General features: G+C 36.8%; 2 protein-coding genes across 3 annotated transcripts; one reads left to right on the forward strand and one right to left on the reverse strand.

Annotated features, from left to right (window-relative positions):
* The first annotated feature begins 246 nt into the window (after positions 1 to 246).
* LOC122639323 (C-factor-like) lies at positions 247 to 9368 on the forward strand. Of its 2 annotated transcripts, none has more exons than XM_043832148.1 (6): positions 247 to 543; positions 6179 to 6334; positions 7540 to 7630; positions 7827 to 7909; positions 8142 to 8295; positions 9102 to 9368. In XM_043832148.1, exons 1-6 carry the CDS (start codon positions 403 to 405, stop codon positions 9335 to 9337), a joined length of 861 nt encoding a protein of 286 aa, XP_043688083.1. In that variant the 5' UTR covers positions 247 to 402; the 3' UTR covers positions 9338 to 9368. The 2 variants fall into 2 exon arrangements, with proteins under 2 accessions (XP_043688083.1, XP_043688082.1); XM_043832147.1 differs by having other exon boundaries at positions 248 to 543; positions 6179 to 6331; positions 7537 to 7630.
* A 1058-nt stretch (positions 9369 to 10426) lies between these two features.
* Positions 10427 to 14158, reverse strand: LOC122639097 (subtilisin-like protease SBT5.3). The gene is made up of 11 exons (XM_043831931.1): positions 14075 to 14158; positions 13830 to 13939; positions 13633 to 13730; positions 13330 to 13494; positions 12854 to 12962; positions 12234 to 12765; positions 12015 to 12112; positions 11641 to 11886; positions 11360 to 11474; positions 11054 to 11267; positions 10427 to 10962 (listed from the first exon to the last, which is right to left on the reverse strand). The coding sequence occupies exons 1-11, from the start codon at positions 14156 to 14158 to the stop codon at positions 10427 to 10429; spliced, it is 2307 nt and encodes a 768-aa protein (XP_043687866.1).
* Between the last annotated feature and the right edge of the window lie 1015 nt (positions 14159 to 15173).

Consider the following 15173-nt stretch of genomic DNA (forward strand, 5'->3'; position numbering starts at 1 on the left):
TTGGAGCTAGTGTATCAATCAAATACAAAACAATGAAAATGCGGATTAATAAGATTCTTGACAGAAGAGATTAATACAAAACAAATACTCTCAATGACTGACTAAAGTTGTCAAGTTGCTATCGGGGCAGTGGCTCATGGATGCATTGAATTGCATTCGTTCTTACATGGCAGGATTCAATTGTCTTTTTCAAAAATATAGGGGTACTGGTGACATCCAAATCTAGCGTTCACGTTAGAAATGTTGTGAGTGAAGACAACAGAACTGGTAACATTGAATTACCTCTCACGGGTAGGTAAAGAAAGTTGCAGTTTTGATTATCTACAGAAAAGTTTCTCTATTTTCTTCAGATATCCATATCGCTTAACAGACTTTTCTTCCATTCTGAGTGGAGGGTAAACTATGAAGCTTCTGATGCCACGAACTTTCATGGCCATAACTCTCAGATCATTCCGCAGGGCTTCTTTCTGCAGTTCTGCTTTGAAATGGGAAGGTGGGGTGTCAATGGTGCAAGGTGCTTCAAGAGGAATTGGGCTAGAATTTGTGAGCAGTTTCTTTGAGAGCATTAGTAGAATAATTCTATGTTTTGTTTGTCTTTTGAGTTATATGATTTACTTGGCTTGAATTTGTGACGTTTTACTGTTTCTATATGGCTGGTTCGTGATCCTGGGAGGTCTCTCTTTTATGGTTATGTTCACTAATCTTGTGCCTTTTGGTTGTGGCTGGTTGGCTTTTCGTATCCTCAGACTCTGTTTTGTGTTAATCGTTTCTGATGGTTTCCCAGACGTCCCATTAATGGTCATTTCCATTTGCGGACATATGTAACAGTTGTTGAGTTTTTTTTTTTTTTTTTTGGGTTGGGGTTTCTTACATGGTAATGATGCTTTGATGTTTGAATATTGTAATTCTTTCTTTTGCCTTTACTTTCTATCCCCTTTATGGTTCAAGCTCCTCATGTTTTGGAGGTCCCTACTCCAAAGGCACATAATTTTGTCTTGTCTTTTTTTTATTTTTTTTATTTGGGGGGGGGGGGGGTGAGGGAGGTTAGGTCTTCCTAATCTTTACAGGTGCTTGTGGAATGTGGATATTCTCAGGTGTCTTGGATTTCTTCTGTATGGAATGCCTACATGATAGATAGCTCTGTTATTTTCTTATTAGTAGTTTGATTCTTTTTCATGGATTTAATTCTTTACATCAGATTTAACGCATATGCCGCATACCATTTTGTAAGTATGGTTGATTAAATCTGTACACTATCAAAAGCAATGTTTCACTTTTCTATTTTGTACATATAGTAGGCTTTCACTTGTATCATTGCTTTCATTATATTCTGCTTCCAACACAAATTCTGATTCATATGAATACTTTCTTCTATGGGTTAATTGCATCTAGGACAGAACCACCGACCTCAAATAAAGGAGGCAAGATATTGTTAATGTATTTTGGGATTTTCTGCTTTGATGCTTTGATGAAGAAATGAGAGTTACACGATGAAATAGGTTCCCTAGATTACGATTAAACAAAAGCAAATTAGATATTTTGGACACATGGTTATAATTAGTACTCATGCACAGCTGCAGTGTGATAGACTTTCATAGTTCTGATGTAATGGCTTCCCTAGATTAGCTGCTCTTTACTTAGTATTAAATAAATGCACATAGAGATTGAGAGCCATTGTAAAGTCATTTCGAAAATAAATGTACACAGAAATTGACATCTATTGTAAAATCATTTCTACACGGTATTTTTAATGACCATTGACTCGTACCAATTCAATTAGGGCCCAACCAATTTTGGATCATGACAAGTGCTAATTTGATTTTACAAGGTCCATGATGAGGCTTTCATCGTTGTCACTGCATCTAGGTGACCCAAGGCATTGGAGGGGGCCTAGATGCAAGGCAACACCAACAAGGCGACCAAGGCGCCTGGATGCCTAGGCAACGCCTTGACAACTATGTTTACAATGCTGGCTGATGACCTGATTCATGGGGTTGGGACTTGCGGCTTAAAAACACAAGTGGAGTCTTAGCGGTACCTTGGCAACTATGTTTATAATGCCGGGCGATGACCTGACTCACGGGATTGGGACCGGCAACATAAAAACACTAGCGGAGTCTTACTTGAGTGGGTAACACTAAGGGTACCTTTGGTAACCAAAACTGTGCAAGTGAAACTTGAGTTTATTTCCATTCAAGGTACAATCAAAGAAAGGAAATGGTTTCCATCTGACCATAGGATGTCATAGGTATCAAAACATGAATGGGATCTGTAATACCAATTACCATTGAGACTCTTACTTTTTCTAAGACAAGTAAAAATGGCTAATATCTTCGTATCACCAACTTAAAGTTGACATATTGGAGGTAAGTTATTTATTTTCACTTTTGGCTTATATAACAGATATCAACATCTTTCATGACATTCTTATTGATTTCTGCTAAATTCTCCTTAAAGGAGGTTTAGGGTCTCTTTGGTATGATTTGTATTTGTATTTATCTTATGAATTTCTATTTTTGTAGATGTTTAGTATAGTTTATAATGCTTATTTATATTTTTGACAAATTAGAAAAAATAAAAAATCACAAATAGGTCTGGACCTATTTGTGATTTGTGATTACAAATCATTTATTTTTATTTTTATTTTTAAGTTTATCGGGAATTTTAAACCATCAAATCTCAAATCCTGTCTCTCTGTCTCGCTCTCCCGTTCGTGAAGGCGAAAGCTCTCGGTTGCTCGTGAAAGCTCTTGGTTGCTCATCATCCTGAGTGAAGGTAAGCTCTCTCTCTCTCTCTCTCTCTCTCTCTCTCTCTCACCTTGTTCTGGAGATCTACGAACCTTGGTGTGCAATTTCTTACCCTTGTTTGGTGATCAATGCCTTTCTTCCCCTATAGTGCACAAATTTGATCATATCCTGTTCTATTCGTTCCATTTGTGAGATGAGAAGTGCATTTGCTTTTTCTTTCTAATCATTTGACCAACACAGAACTTTCTACATAACACCTGATGTAGAATGCAGACAGTTTTGTAAGAAAAGCAAACAGTTTGGTGGTTCTTCCTCTGAAAAATTGTGAATGCAAACAGTTTTGTAAGAAATGCAGCAAATTGAATCTCATTAGTCATCAAGAATGAGAGAAGCATAGCTTGTAAGTGCCGGCTTGTCCTGCTGGTTAAGCCTGTTGCTCGTCACAAGCACAGATTTGGGATTTTGCATAAATAAGGAAAAGGAAAGTTTTCTCATCCATGACATGAACAGGGGAGGAGAAGCTGGCGCCTCTGTCAGTAGAAATTAGGCCCTAGCTGACCTAAAAACTAGTGCAAATAAATAAATTCTGAGTGCAGCACTGGAAGCAGAAACAAATAGTAAAGATTGGGGATATTGGTTGTCAGTGGGCCAGTTGGTTATGCTAGTATTGTGGTGTTTTTGGATCAAACAACCAACCTGGAAATTTCATCTATTTCTCAATGAGGAAATATTTATCTTTCATCAAAATCAGCAGTTATTACAAGTTCCTAGCTATTAGCAGTTGGGCAAAAGAATCTTATCACAACCTGTCTACTCTAGGACATACTTCTGTACAAAGAAAAGATGCTAGCCATCTCTTTGCTCTTTCAAGGCTTTCACTTCTCACAAATCCCAAAACAGACACTATTAGCATATGAATAAACTGCAAACATCTCCTTTGACTCTTCCTTATTTTATCACATGTTTGACATTCTCAAGTTCACCTAAGTGCACTAGTTCTTATATTTGTTCTTCATGATTTGCCTTCTCTATCTATTTCAGGGGATTGGCATAATAGAGGTTTCATATTACTGTTCCAAGTACTTGGGATAAGGCTTGGTTGAGCAGAGTCTAGTTTTCCCATTGAGTTATATCATTTCTTATTCTATAGTAACTACTATTTTTTTTACAGCATTTTAAAAGTACTCCAGTCCATCGTGTTGGCTGCCCTATAAAGGCAACCAATACTATCTAAGGGCACCCATCTTCTCATGGTATGAGGCTTTGAGTTTTGCCTTAGATATACTGTAGTTTGTGTAGGATTTGTTCGTCATCCTTCGAAAAGGAAACATCCACTGTTCATTTCTGAATATCAATGAGCCCTCTTGATCATCCAATGTCTTGTCACTTGGGATTGAATTTTAATTCAGCAATCTATATAGGACCAGATCAATTCATTTTAAACTCAAAATAGGTTTTTAGTGATGATAATTGTTACCATTTCTAATGAACAATTATGGAACAAGGGTTGAAGCAAAATCAAAGTCACCAATTGAAGAGAGAGAGAGAGAAAAAAAAAAAAACCATGATTAAAAGACCTTGAGCTACCATTCCTGCCTCTGTGTGGGTGTTTAAATTTGTTTTACCACTGCCAACCATTTCTTTTAATACTTATTTATTTATCAATTTTTTTTTTAAATAACAGATTGATATACCAAGGTTTGGTAATGGGGAAATAGTAATTACACAAGGATTCTTTTCCATAGTGGCTTTGGTTATTGACTGACACAAGTGAAAATCTGAAAATGTGAAAGTCTTTGCATGTAGAATTTGCTGTATTAGTTATTGCTTGCAGCAGTTGAAGATTTAAATGGTTCTCTAAGCGCTTATATGTTGCTGAATCATAAGAGTCATCTGTAAGATCTATGCATAATCAGATGTAGGTTGATATCCAGTTGACCACTGTGATAGCATTTTTTGGTAATATTTTCAGCCAAGATGTGTTGCCTTGGCAATAAAGTAATGCATGATGTGGCTGTAGTACAGAAGTACCCCTTTTGTCATGGGTATTCTCCACTTGACCAAAATCTGCTAGTGAGGGCTGGTGCAATGGCTCAAGGACTGAGGTTTTTTAGTTTGTGAGAGACTGACTGTGGTCCATATGGATGATGTTTGTCCTGTGAAAAGTGCAAACAGGTATTTTTTGCTGTCCACTTTCCCTAGTAGTGTTGATAAAGGATGTTGGGTCTTGAAATGATTGATCTTGTTTGTTTCCTTATCCAAGAAGAATTTTTAGTATTGAGGTTTTAAATGTTCTTAATATATGGCTCCTTTTAGGAATGTTCGATACCATCAACATGATTTTAAGCGTAGAAGGCCACAAGAAGCAGAGGAGCTATTCAATTTCACACACTCGTCTTTAAGAACCGTTATTGAGCGGTCATTTGGAGTCTTGAAGAAGCATTTTCCCATTTTGAAGATGATGCCTTCATATGATTTCAAGACACAAGTTTTGATTGTGATTGCCTGTGTAACCATACACAACTTTATTAGAAAGCAAGCGGGCATCGGATTGGCTTTTTGAAAAAGCAGAGAGGGGAACGTTCGATGATGAATGGGAAGACAGTGATAGTGATAGTGATGATGAGAATGTTGTGGATTTTGCACATGTGGCAAGTAGCACGCAACAAAAACAATGGGAAGCATATCATAGACAAATTGCTGAGCAAATTAGAGAAGCTTATCAAAATTGATGATAAAAAAAATATTAAACTCATTCCAAGTTTTGCAGACATGTGGCAAACAAAGTGATGATTTTTCCTTTCCAATTGCTATGTGTATGATTGCTCACACATTCATATAATTTGCCACAAGGTTCTTATGGTATTGACAAAGTTATTTCTCTTTGTACTCCATGATATGTGTCAGTAAAAGGGCCAAGAATCCTTTATTCAAATATTTTATAGATTCTAATAAAAGTTTTAGGGTGATATAATATATGGGAGAGGGTTCCTTGAAAGGTATTGAGACCCCTGTATTAGTGCGGGGGCAAATGGGAATACTCGCGGAAGCATCAACGGGGTGAATTTCCACCTTTTATGGGGGTGGGATGGTAATTTTGTGCCCTTGTGTGTCTGGGCGCAAGGGTCATGTTGCCTTTCAAAGTTCTTTTTCCCATAATATATTATGCTCATAGGCATACTAGTTCTCTTTTCCATAATATATTATGTACATAGGCATACCAAATCTATTTCTAATTATATAATAGATTGTACAAATAGTAACCAAAGGATTATAATTTGTAGACCATAATTTATTGTCACAAATGATTTCTCAAAAATAGGTTATAAACACAAATAGAAATCATACCAAAGAGACCCTTAGTAGTTGATAATGTTTTGTTTTCTTGATGCTGCTCTCACTACTTGTGTAACTTATCTGATGCTCTACAGGTTAGACAACTGTTGGAGAAAAAAGACAAAGGGCACGTCATTGCCACATGTCGGAATCCCAATGGAGCAACATCCCTTCTTGATTTGAAAAGGAAGTTTGATGAACGCCTTAGCGTACTACAGTTGGATGTGACGAATGAGAATACCATAGAGGTGACCTCGTTGTCTTCTGAGTGATATCTCAATCTCTCTACCTTCAGAATTTTTCCCAATAGAAGAACACTTTGAACTGCTAATTTCTTTTTCTTGTTCTAGTAGAAATATAACTCTCTAAACCTATACAGTGTGAATTTGTAGATCAACAATAAATTGTGGGAGTGTATGGCACACAACAACCTGTTGGAACTTCTCCAAAAATATTTATGCTTCAATAATGTGAAAATCTTAATTGGAAAGGATAATTTTGAATCCAGTCTCCCACTAGCTGTCATCATTCACTTTGTCGTGGCTGCAATATCCATTATTTAAGTTTGTGAGCATATGAAACTGATTTATGCCATGAACTCTACAATTAAACCTCATGGCAGACAAATACTAACAGGCTTAGAATACCTTGCTATTAGGCTCAAATATGCTGCTCTTCGGTGTCCTGGCTTCACAATCATGTATTTGATAGATCAGAGTCCATTCAACATATAACTGTGGCATCACTGATTTTTATTTATTGTTTGTCCAAAGTGTCTTGATAATTTCCAGGCTGCACAATGTATTCTCTTAAAAGATGCAAACTATTAAGTTCGTCTGTTGTGCACTTGCTTCTGTCAAATGTTGCTCTAACAAATTTTCTTCCATAGTAATTAGGGAAGTGTAAATTTCCCTCCAGTTTCTGCAGTTCTCTTTGTTAACTGCTGGCTTCTAGAGGTTGTTTTTATTAATCCTGGAACCAAACCCAACTAAGTGATATGTCTGATCTAACTAATATGAAACTCAACGATGTTGCTTTCCCCTGTCCAAGTTGTTTCACTTTCAATGGTTACCAAGTTTCATGCTCTCACAACCTGTGTAGGACATATTTTCAGTTATTTCAAAGTTTCCATGTGAGTTCTAAAATAGCAGTGTGGTCATATTCTACTTCTTTCATAGCTTGCTTCATTAACTTTTAGAGGGTTCTCAAGTCTGAATGTTTTGTATTTCATCTTGGGATTTATTCTGTTATTTAAAATTGTCAACCTAATGCATTATGCCTTTGGTATTTCCAAAGTTCATAGGTTTTTCTTTCAAACTTATTATTTTGATTTCTTTTGTTTTTATTGTTCTTGGCTCCTGGATCCTTGCTATTTGGTATACTATGGTCTTGAGGTGCCTTCTATGGTCAGCTTTGTTAATTGTTAGTCACCTGATACAGAATCATATTTCAGGCATCTGCGAACTCCATAAGAGAAAGATATGGGTCCTTAAACCTTCTAATTAATGCAACTGGTGTTCTTTCAATACCTGATGTGTTGCAACCAGGTGCGGATTTTGGAATGTGACTCTTGACCTTATTTAGAGTTCAAAATTCATAATGCCTCATAAACTAGTAAGAAATGAATTTTAAAACTCTTAAAACTAATTTATGCCAAATTCTTGGATAATTAGTCTAGTTCTGTTTTTTACTACCCTTCTCCTACTCCTTGTAGAAACTTATGTCCTTGCATCTCGTGCACAGAAACAACATTGAGTAAGGTACAAAAGTCATCTCTGCTCTTTGCTTATGAGGTTAATGCAGTGGGCCCCATTTTAGTTACCAAGGTAAGAAAGACTGGTTTCTTACATATTTTCTTTGTCGTCTCTCACCATTTTAATTTTATCATTGGATGAGAGAAGTACTATGATTGTTCAAAAAACTCCCTCCTTTGTTGAGAGTTATGTTCCTCGGAAGCTTCTTTTGACTTCTGTTGGTTTACATCTGTTCTTTTCATCACGTCTTTCATTGTTGAAGAAAACTAATTCATACTTTTATGAATCTTGATTGATTGATTAGCACATGTGGCCTCTTCTAAAAGTGGGAGGAGGCTCTGGGACTGAAAGGGATGTTGCTGTAGTGGCAAACTTAAGTGCAAGAGTAGGGTCCATTGGAGACAATCGATTAGGGGGTTGGCATTCATATCGATCATCAAAGACAGCACTTAATCAGTGTAAATTCTTAACTTTGAAACTTCATGCATGCCCATTTAAATTTTTCTTATTTGTACTAAAAGGAAGAGGAATGATCATGTCTCATGCACATGGTTCATACCATATAAATGCATGTTGTGAATGTCCTGATGTGCTGGGTTAGAGCCTATTGGAGGGCAAGGATCCATCATCCATGTAGCAGACCCAACTTAGCTGAGATTCTCCTGATGTGCTGGGTTGTGCCTCTTTCCTCTTACTACCTTTCATCTTTCATTTGTCATTTTCCATTTTTCATTTCTCCTCTTTCCCCATCCCTCTTTTCCCATCTTTTCTTTCCCATTTTTGGTTATGACTCGGTTTTCCTTACTTTGTTTTGTTTGGATCCATGTAGCCGACCCCATTAAGTTGGGATAGAGCTGAGTTTGTTGTTGTTGTTAAATGTCTGTGCATCCACATGGTAGTCCTGTGCACCCTCTTGGTGGTCCTAGAACTTGGCATACTTGGATTGGGCTGAAACTGTGACATGTGAGCAGAGGAACTCAGGGTCCACCTGCTCACAAAATTTCAGGCCTGTCTGAACTGCCAAGTGGCAGTTATCAAGGGTGTGGCAGAGAAAAATCGGGTCCGGGCATGCCAAATATCCACTCCCTATAAATAAAAAATCATATCGTGGTATTTACAATGGAGAAACAATTTGGGACTGTGAAACCGTCAAACTCAAGACTATCTTTGTGGAATAGAGGAAGTATCAGCAAAAGAAGCATCCTTGTACTTTCATAACTTTTGTTTTGACTTATAAGTTTTTAAATGTGGTTGCTTCTATCAGTGACAAAAACTGTGGCAGTAGAATTCGCACGGAAGAAAGATCCAGTCATTTGTATTTTATTGCACCCAGGAACAGTGGATACAGATCTCTCAAGGCCATTTCAGAGAAATGTTCCAGAAAGCAAGCTCTTCACCAAGGAATTTTCAGTGCAGAAGCTCTTAAGCATCATCGATGGTGTGAAGAGCAATGACAATGGAAAGTTCTTTGCTTGGGATGGGCAGGAGATTCCTTGGTAATTATCCATTTTTTTCCCTACCATCCCAGAGAAATTCATGAAAGTTGTATTAGTTAATTTTATTTACTTTTGTACAAATCTTTTTCTTTTTAATATAATATTTATTTTCATTGGCTAGTTCATTGATACCAATAAAAGGTACATAATGGAAGTGGGATATTGAAAGCTGTAAAAGCTTGTAAAATAAGTTGAATGAGTTACAAGTTCTGTTTGGTAAGTAATTGATTTCAAAAACTGATGAAGTGTATCTTAAAGAGAAACTCCCAAAGATTCAAAGAAATGCTAGTTGAAGTACCTCCAAAGCTGCCTTAGCTTCCAAACTCCCATTCAAGAGGGAGGCCTCCTTTCACTGTTGTAACATATTAACATACCCATTGCCATCCCAGAGAAGTAAACAAAGAGATCCAGTTGACGAATTCAGATTACTCCACAATAGCAATTAAGTTTGCACCATCCAGGATTGAGGCTTTGACCATGAGATGGTCTAGGAAAGGAAATATCTCTAGAATTGCTTTCTTCATAACTTGCCAATGAGTGCTACTTTGATGCCCTAATTTCTTCACAATACCTACACATGCACAAAGAGGGTAACATGTTCATTCTCAAAATCATGAGGATAGTCCCCTCATCTATACATCAGTGGATGCTCATTTAGATCCATTGGACTACATTGTATAAACCGATCCTTTTGCTCCATCTGATTTACTGATTTAATTTTATTTTTTTTGGGGGGGGGGTGTTGGAGGGGTTAAAAAGTTCATCCAAGCTATAGCACCAAATCTAATGAAATTTATTTGACTTATCATTATGCAAATGGACAGAAAGGAAAAAAACTATCAAATATGCATGTTGACAAACATATAGTAGTCTCTCAATTACTTCCATATTTCCCAAATGAGAGTGCTTTTTATCATTGTTCATATTCAAAGGATCAGAATCTCTAGCTGGAATGCCCCAATCTCAAACATTTTGTACACCAAAACTCAGCATGAACAGATGATTTTTAAATGAAAATCTTTTTATGGATCGAAAGTATACACAGATGAACCTGTTTCGGGTAGTCATAATTGGTTCAGTGTCAACCTTCCCACTAATCCAGTCTGACTACTATAGAGCTCCTCACTTTGTGCACCCCATCATACCATACAAGTCCTCCAAAAACGTAATCATCAATAGAGTTCCCTTCCTTCAACTTCAAAGTCACATTGAATGTCCTTTCTTCACCATACCTATTGAATTGCAAGCTTCTTGGTTCCACTAGTACTGAAATTCCAACAGGCTCCTTGATGCGAACATTGTAAGTGCTCGGAGACCCAACATTCTTAACAGTTCGGATCACGGTGACTGATTCATACAGACTAGGAACTGTGATTGAAGGGTAATTAAAGTCTATTAGTCGATGATACACATGACATCTGTATGATTCTTTGGCAAATTTGGCAATCTGATTATCCTTGTAGCCGACGGCGCATAGGAAGTTCAAGTAATCTTGGATGGACAAGTCATAGACCAAGCCAGGGTCCATTGCTCTGTTTGGTCTCACATGTCCTGCACCATAACCGAATGGGTTTGCTTTGATGTGTGAGGAGTCTAGTAGAGGCTCTTTCATATTGTTTTGAGTTCTAGCTGAAAACAAACAACAATAGAAGAATAAATAGAGATGAAGAGAAATGGAAGTGGGGAAAGGATTTGAAAAAGAAATAGAGAATCAACCCACCAGTAGTCATTAGTGCTGATTTAATTGCAGCTGGGCTCCAGTCAGGATGGAGTGCCTTGAGAAGGCCAACAATGCCGGAAATAATTGGGCATGATTGAGATGTGCCAGACAAAGAGTTGAACAGAACTCGACGTGAAGTAAAAGCAAGACTCGAAGGCCTGGATGCCGGTGGAAAAGCAGCTATAATACTTACACCTGGTGCAACAATATCAGGCTTGAAGATAAACACAGTTTTAGTATCAAAGTAGAAATAAATGGTCTTCTCCCACCCCTTCCGTCTTTTAAGATGAAAATATCAAGATCAACCTTTAGAATCTCAGGTGTAATGCTGTTGGGACCTCTAGATGAGAAAGAGGCGATTGATGGTGCTGGTTTTGCATCGAGCTTTGTTATTGCCGGCGAGATGTAAGCCATAGGGTTCCTACATGTTAAGACATAAACAATTTATAACTTAAGAGGAACAAATACTGTCTAAGTAATTTGCAAGTTGATAAACCTCAATAAACTGTCACAAATTATTCACAATAATGGACATTTTAATTTAAGTCAAATTAGAGAAAAATGGGCAGTGCTATAGGAAGTCTTACTTAGTAGAATTGATGTAGGATGAAAGAATGAGGCCATCAGCTTCAGAGATATGAGATGTAGGGAGAACATGTAAATCAGGAATAATCTCATAACCAGCAGAAATGTCATTGACAAGGATCATCCCAACTCCCCCAGCATCTCCCACTACCTTTCCCTTCTCAGTTATTTGATTGGGGCTCCATAGGCACACTACAATCTTTCCTTTCACCTTCTTAGGATCTAAGGACCCAATGTGGCAGAGCCGCCTTCATGATTTTCAAGCAAATATATAAGTTGTCAATAGAACTCATGCAAATTAAAGAATGTTCTTATATTTAAACATGGATTTTCCCCTATTGATCTGCATCTAAGATGAAACAGGTTTAGTTCTTACGCAGCATGTTTTGTTGCATCTCTCGCTCTAGCATCTACTGAGAGAACTAGTGGATATAACTTCTTCACTGGCAAGGTTTCAGGTGAGAGGCTCTGCCCCTAGTAGAGATTAAAACAAAAAACAAAATGAGAGTAAATGGACTATAGTGAAAAATCTTCTGGATTCATCTAAACTGTAGATTCCATTCATTTAAAATTGGAATTTGCGGAGAAATTGAACCTTGAGGTGCATCTTATTGCCAAGTTGAACATATGTCAAGAACTCACGATCAATGGTGCTCGCCCCAACAGTAAAGATCCATGGTGCCACATTGTTAACAGAACCTACCATAGGCCCTTTATTGCCCGCGGAGCAAACAACTACAATCCCATTTTTAACAGCATGAAATGAACCGATTGCTACACTATCTGATAAATAATCATTCGGATCATCACCCATAGAAACAGATAGTACATCGACACCGTCATGTATTGCAGCATCAAAGGCAGATATTATATTAGCATCAGGACACTCCAAGCTTCTACTGTTCATCTGTGGCCAGCAGACTTTGTAAGCTGCAACCCGAGCATTCGGTGACCCTCCTTTTGCTGTTCCATTGCCAAATCCCAGGATATTTGCTCCGGCAACAAAGCGACCCCCAGCTGTTGATAAGGTATGTGTCCCATGGCCAATGTAATCTCGCGCAGTTAAAAATGACTCATTTAATGGACCCTTGTAGCCTTTGTTGAAGTACTTTGCTCCAATCAACTTCCTATGAAACCAATTATTCAATAAATAAGCAGCATTTGGATTATGAACTCATGATCCAAAGAGTTACCCATACAACAAATGGGTAAGACCTGTTACATCTAACTCCAACTTTGGTGTTGTTTTGACAAAATCCTTTCCATCTTGATGGAACAAGTCCCATTCCTTCATCATTAAAGCTCTCTGATTCAGGCCAAACACCTACCACCAACCCACCAAAAGAGTAAACAAACAACAATAGCAAGCAAAGGTTTGAGTTTACGTCACCATTGTTAGTGAAGGTAGCCTGTCATGAGGTCAGAATTCTTTGCCAAACTTGACAACTATCTCATTGGTCAAATTTCAGCCTGAGCAAATATGGAAAGCACTTCAAAACTGAAATGATTCACAAAATGCCACAGATTCCGTTAGACATGAAATAAAATGTCAATACTCGTTTTCATTGTTTGGATTTGAAATTTGACCAATGAGATGAGTGCGGGAGTGCGACTTCATGGTAGGCTAAATGTCACAACAATTGTGAAAGATTTTCCATAGGAAAGAACCACAAACTGAGGAAGAGGGTAACCAGTGTCGATGTTTCCAATGATTATATCTTCACCGAATTCCGCCTTTCGCCATATGGATTTTGAAGGAATTCTGTCATTCCTCTCCAATCCTAGAAAACCCCATGAACGAGTAGTGTGCAATTTCTTTCCCTTGTCCAGGAAAACAGATATGACATCTGGATGTTCTAAGTAGGAAGAAAATTACAAAATGTGAAATAGAGATTTTTTTATTTTTTTATTTTTTAATTCAAGTGAAACAGAGATGAATATGATAAAAACAGGGGAAACAGAGGAGTTGTGGAAATAAAAGAAACATTTCCTACTTGAGATCTTCATTGCTTCTTCATTTTCAAGGTGTGCAGCAAAGCCATTGATATCCCAATTATACGAGTAAAATATTGAATCTATCGCCTTTTCTTTACTATACAATGACAAACTCAAAATAAGAACAAGAAGGGAAGAAAAAAAAAACTGAAAACACAGCTTAATATAGAGAATGAGTTTAACCAAAGTCTTTGACCTTCCCAAGAAAGAGCCTAGAAAGTCATAATGAGAGTCTATTACTCCATGGAGATCAACTGAAGATGGTTGTTTACCATGTGAATGCCCACCAAGGTATACAACAAAAGACTGTAAGACCAAGAGGGAAGTATCAAGATAGTATTTTCCTCTATATAAATCACTCCAATCAAAAAGAGAAGTGAAAGATGAACATTACTAAACTAAACTAATTTTGTTAGGTAGAAAATAAAATCTAACACTCACCTTTTTAGAGGCAAAACTGGTTCTTTGCATCATAGAGAGGCATAGAATTATGAAAAGGAGAAAGGTAAGCTTCAAAATCACCATGTCTCTTTTTCTTTCCCTTCTCCACCTTTCCCCTTCTTTACTCTACTTCTTCCCTGTTGAAATAGTTGCAGCACTGTTGTGCTTAGATCTTTCTTATGGTAAATAAAGCTAATATGATGCATATCCAATAAAGATGAGAAAGGCAGAATTAAGATCAAAACTAAAAGAAATTTAAAATACAATAACAGTATTTTATAAATAAATAGAAATAATTATAGTCAAAGTAAAGAGAATTAACTTCTTATGACCTTTGAAAAAACATAGGAATCTCTATGACCTTGTAGTGAATCCAATTTTTACCCTTCCAGTTTTAGGCTTAGGCTTCATTCTTTCCATGCAAAGCTTCTCTGGCATACCAGTGTTTCCTTACTCATTCTTCCTGTTTGTGTTAATATCCGAAGAATTAGCCTTACTTGCTTTACTTCCGTCCTAATGAAAAGGAATTTTTTTTAATATGATAAAATCATGTTTTAAAATTCAATATTCTTTAATTAAGGCAAACAATTAAATAACCAAACCACAAAAAAAAATTTATATATAGATGAGACTTATAGACAAATATATGTTTGCCAAAATTGTAGTTGAAACTTAAAATATTTTAATATGTAATTAATTGACAATTTTTGCCCCTGCTTACCAAAAAAATGGAATTTCCAATTAATGCTTGAATAAGTTATGTCATGAGTAAATTATGGTAAGTGCATATATTGCTATTTATAAGCATAAAACATATTCTAACAAAAACGTTTACTGGAATTTCAGTAGAGAATGTTACATGGCATTAATAATCAAAAGTTATTGACATTGAATAAAATTATAGTGAAAATTAATTGTTTTAATTAAAAATCAAAATAATGGTAAAATTTAGAAATGCATTATGGTGAGTCAAGAATTCCTAAATGCTTGTGTGCATTTAGGTATTCTAAGGACAACCATTATAGAACGTTAGTCTGTGTCATCCTCTCTCCTTCCCCTTTTGGAAAAGACTTCTTTCCCCTCCTGTATCAAGCCCTGT

This window comes from Telopea speciosissima, chromosome 9 (genome assembly GCF_018873765.1).
Source record: "Telopea speciosissima isolate NSW1024214 ecotype Mountain lineage chromosome 9, Tspe_v1, whole genome shotgun sequence".
Lineage (NCBI taxonomy): Eukaryota > Viridiplantae > Streptophyta > Magnoliopsida > Proteales > Proteaceae > Telopea > Telopea speciosissima.

What these genes read in the sequence shown, in the direction of transcription:
- LOC122639323 (XM_043832148.1), top strand. Translation starts at nt 403, where the DNA reads ATGAAGCTTCTGATGCCACGAACTTTCATGGCCATAACTCTCAGATCA. An exon ending in ATGAGAATACCATAGAGGTG is followed by an intron (nt 6,335 to 7,539) that starts ACCTCGTTGTCT and finishes ATATTTCAGGCA; the next exon opens with TCTGCGAACTCCATAAGAGA. An exon ending in GCCCCATTTTAGTTACCAAG is followed by an intron (nt 7,910 to 8,141) that starts GTAAGAAAGACT and finishes TTGATTGATTAG; the next exon opens with CACATGTGGCCTCTTCTAAA.
- LOC122639097 (XM_043831931.1), bottom strand. Translation starts at nt 14,158, where the DNA reads ATGGTGATTTTGAAGCTTACCTTTCTCCTTTTCATAATTCTATGCCTC. An exon ending in AGAAGCAATGAAGATCTCAA is followed by an intron (nt 13,495 to 13,632) that starts GTAGGAAATGTT and finishes CTTCCTACTTAG; the next exon opens with AACATCCAGATGTCATATCT. An exon ending in ATCAGCACTAATGACTACTG is followed by an intron (nt 10,963 to 11,053) that starts GTGGGTTGATTC and finishes GTTTGTTTTCAG; the next exon opens with CTAGAACTCAAAACAATATG.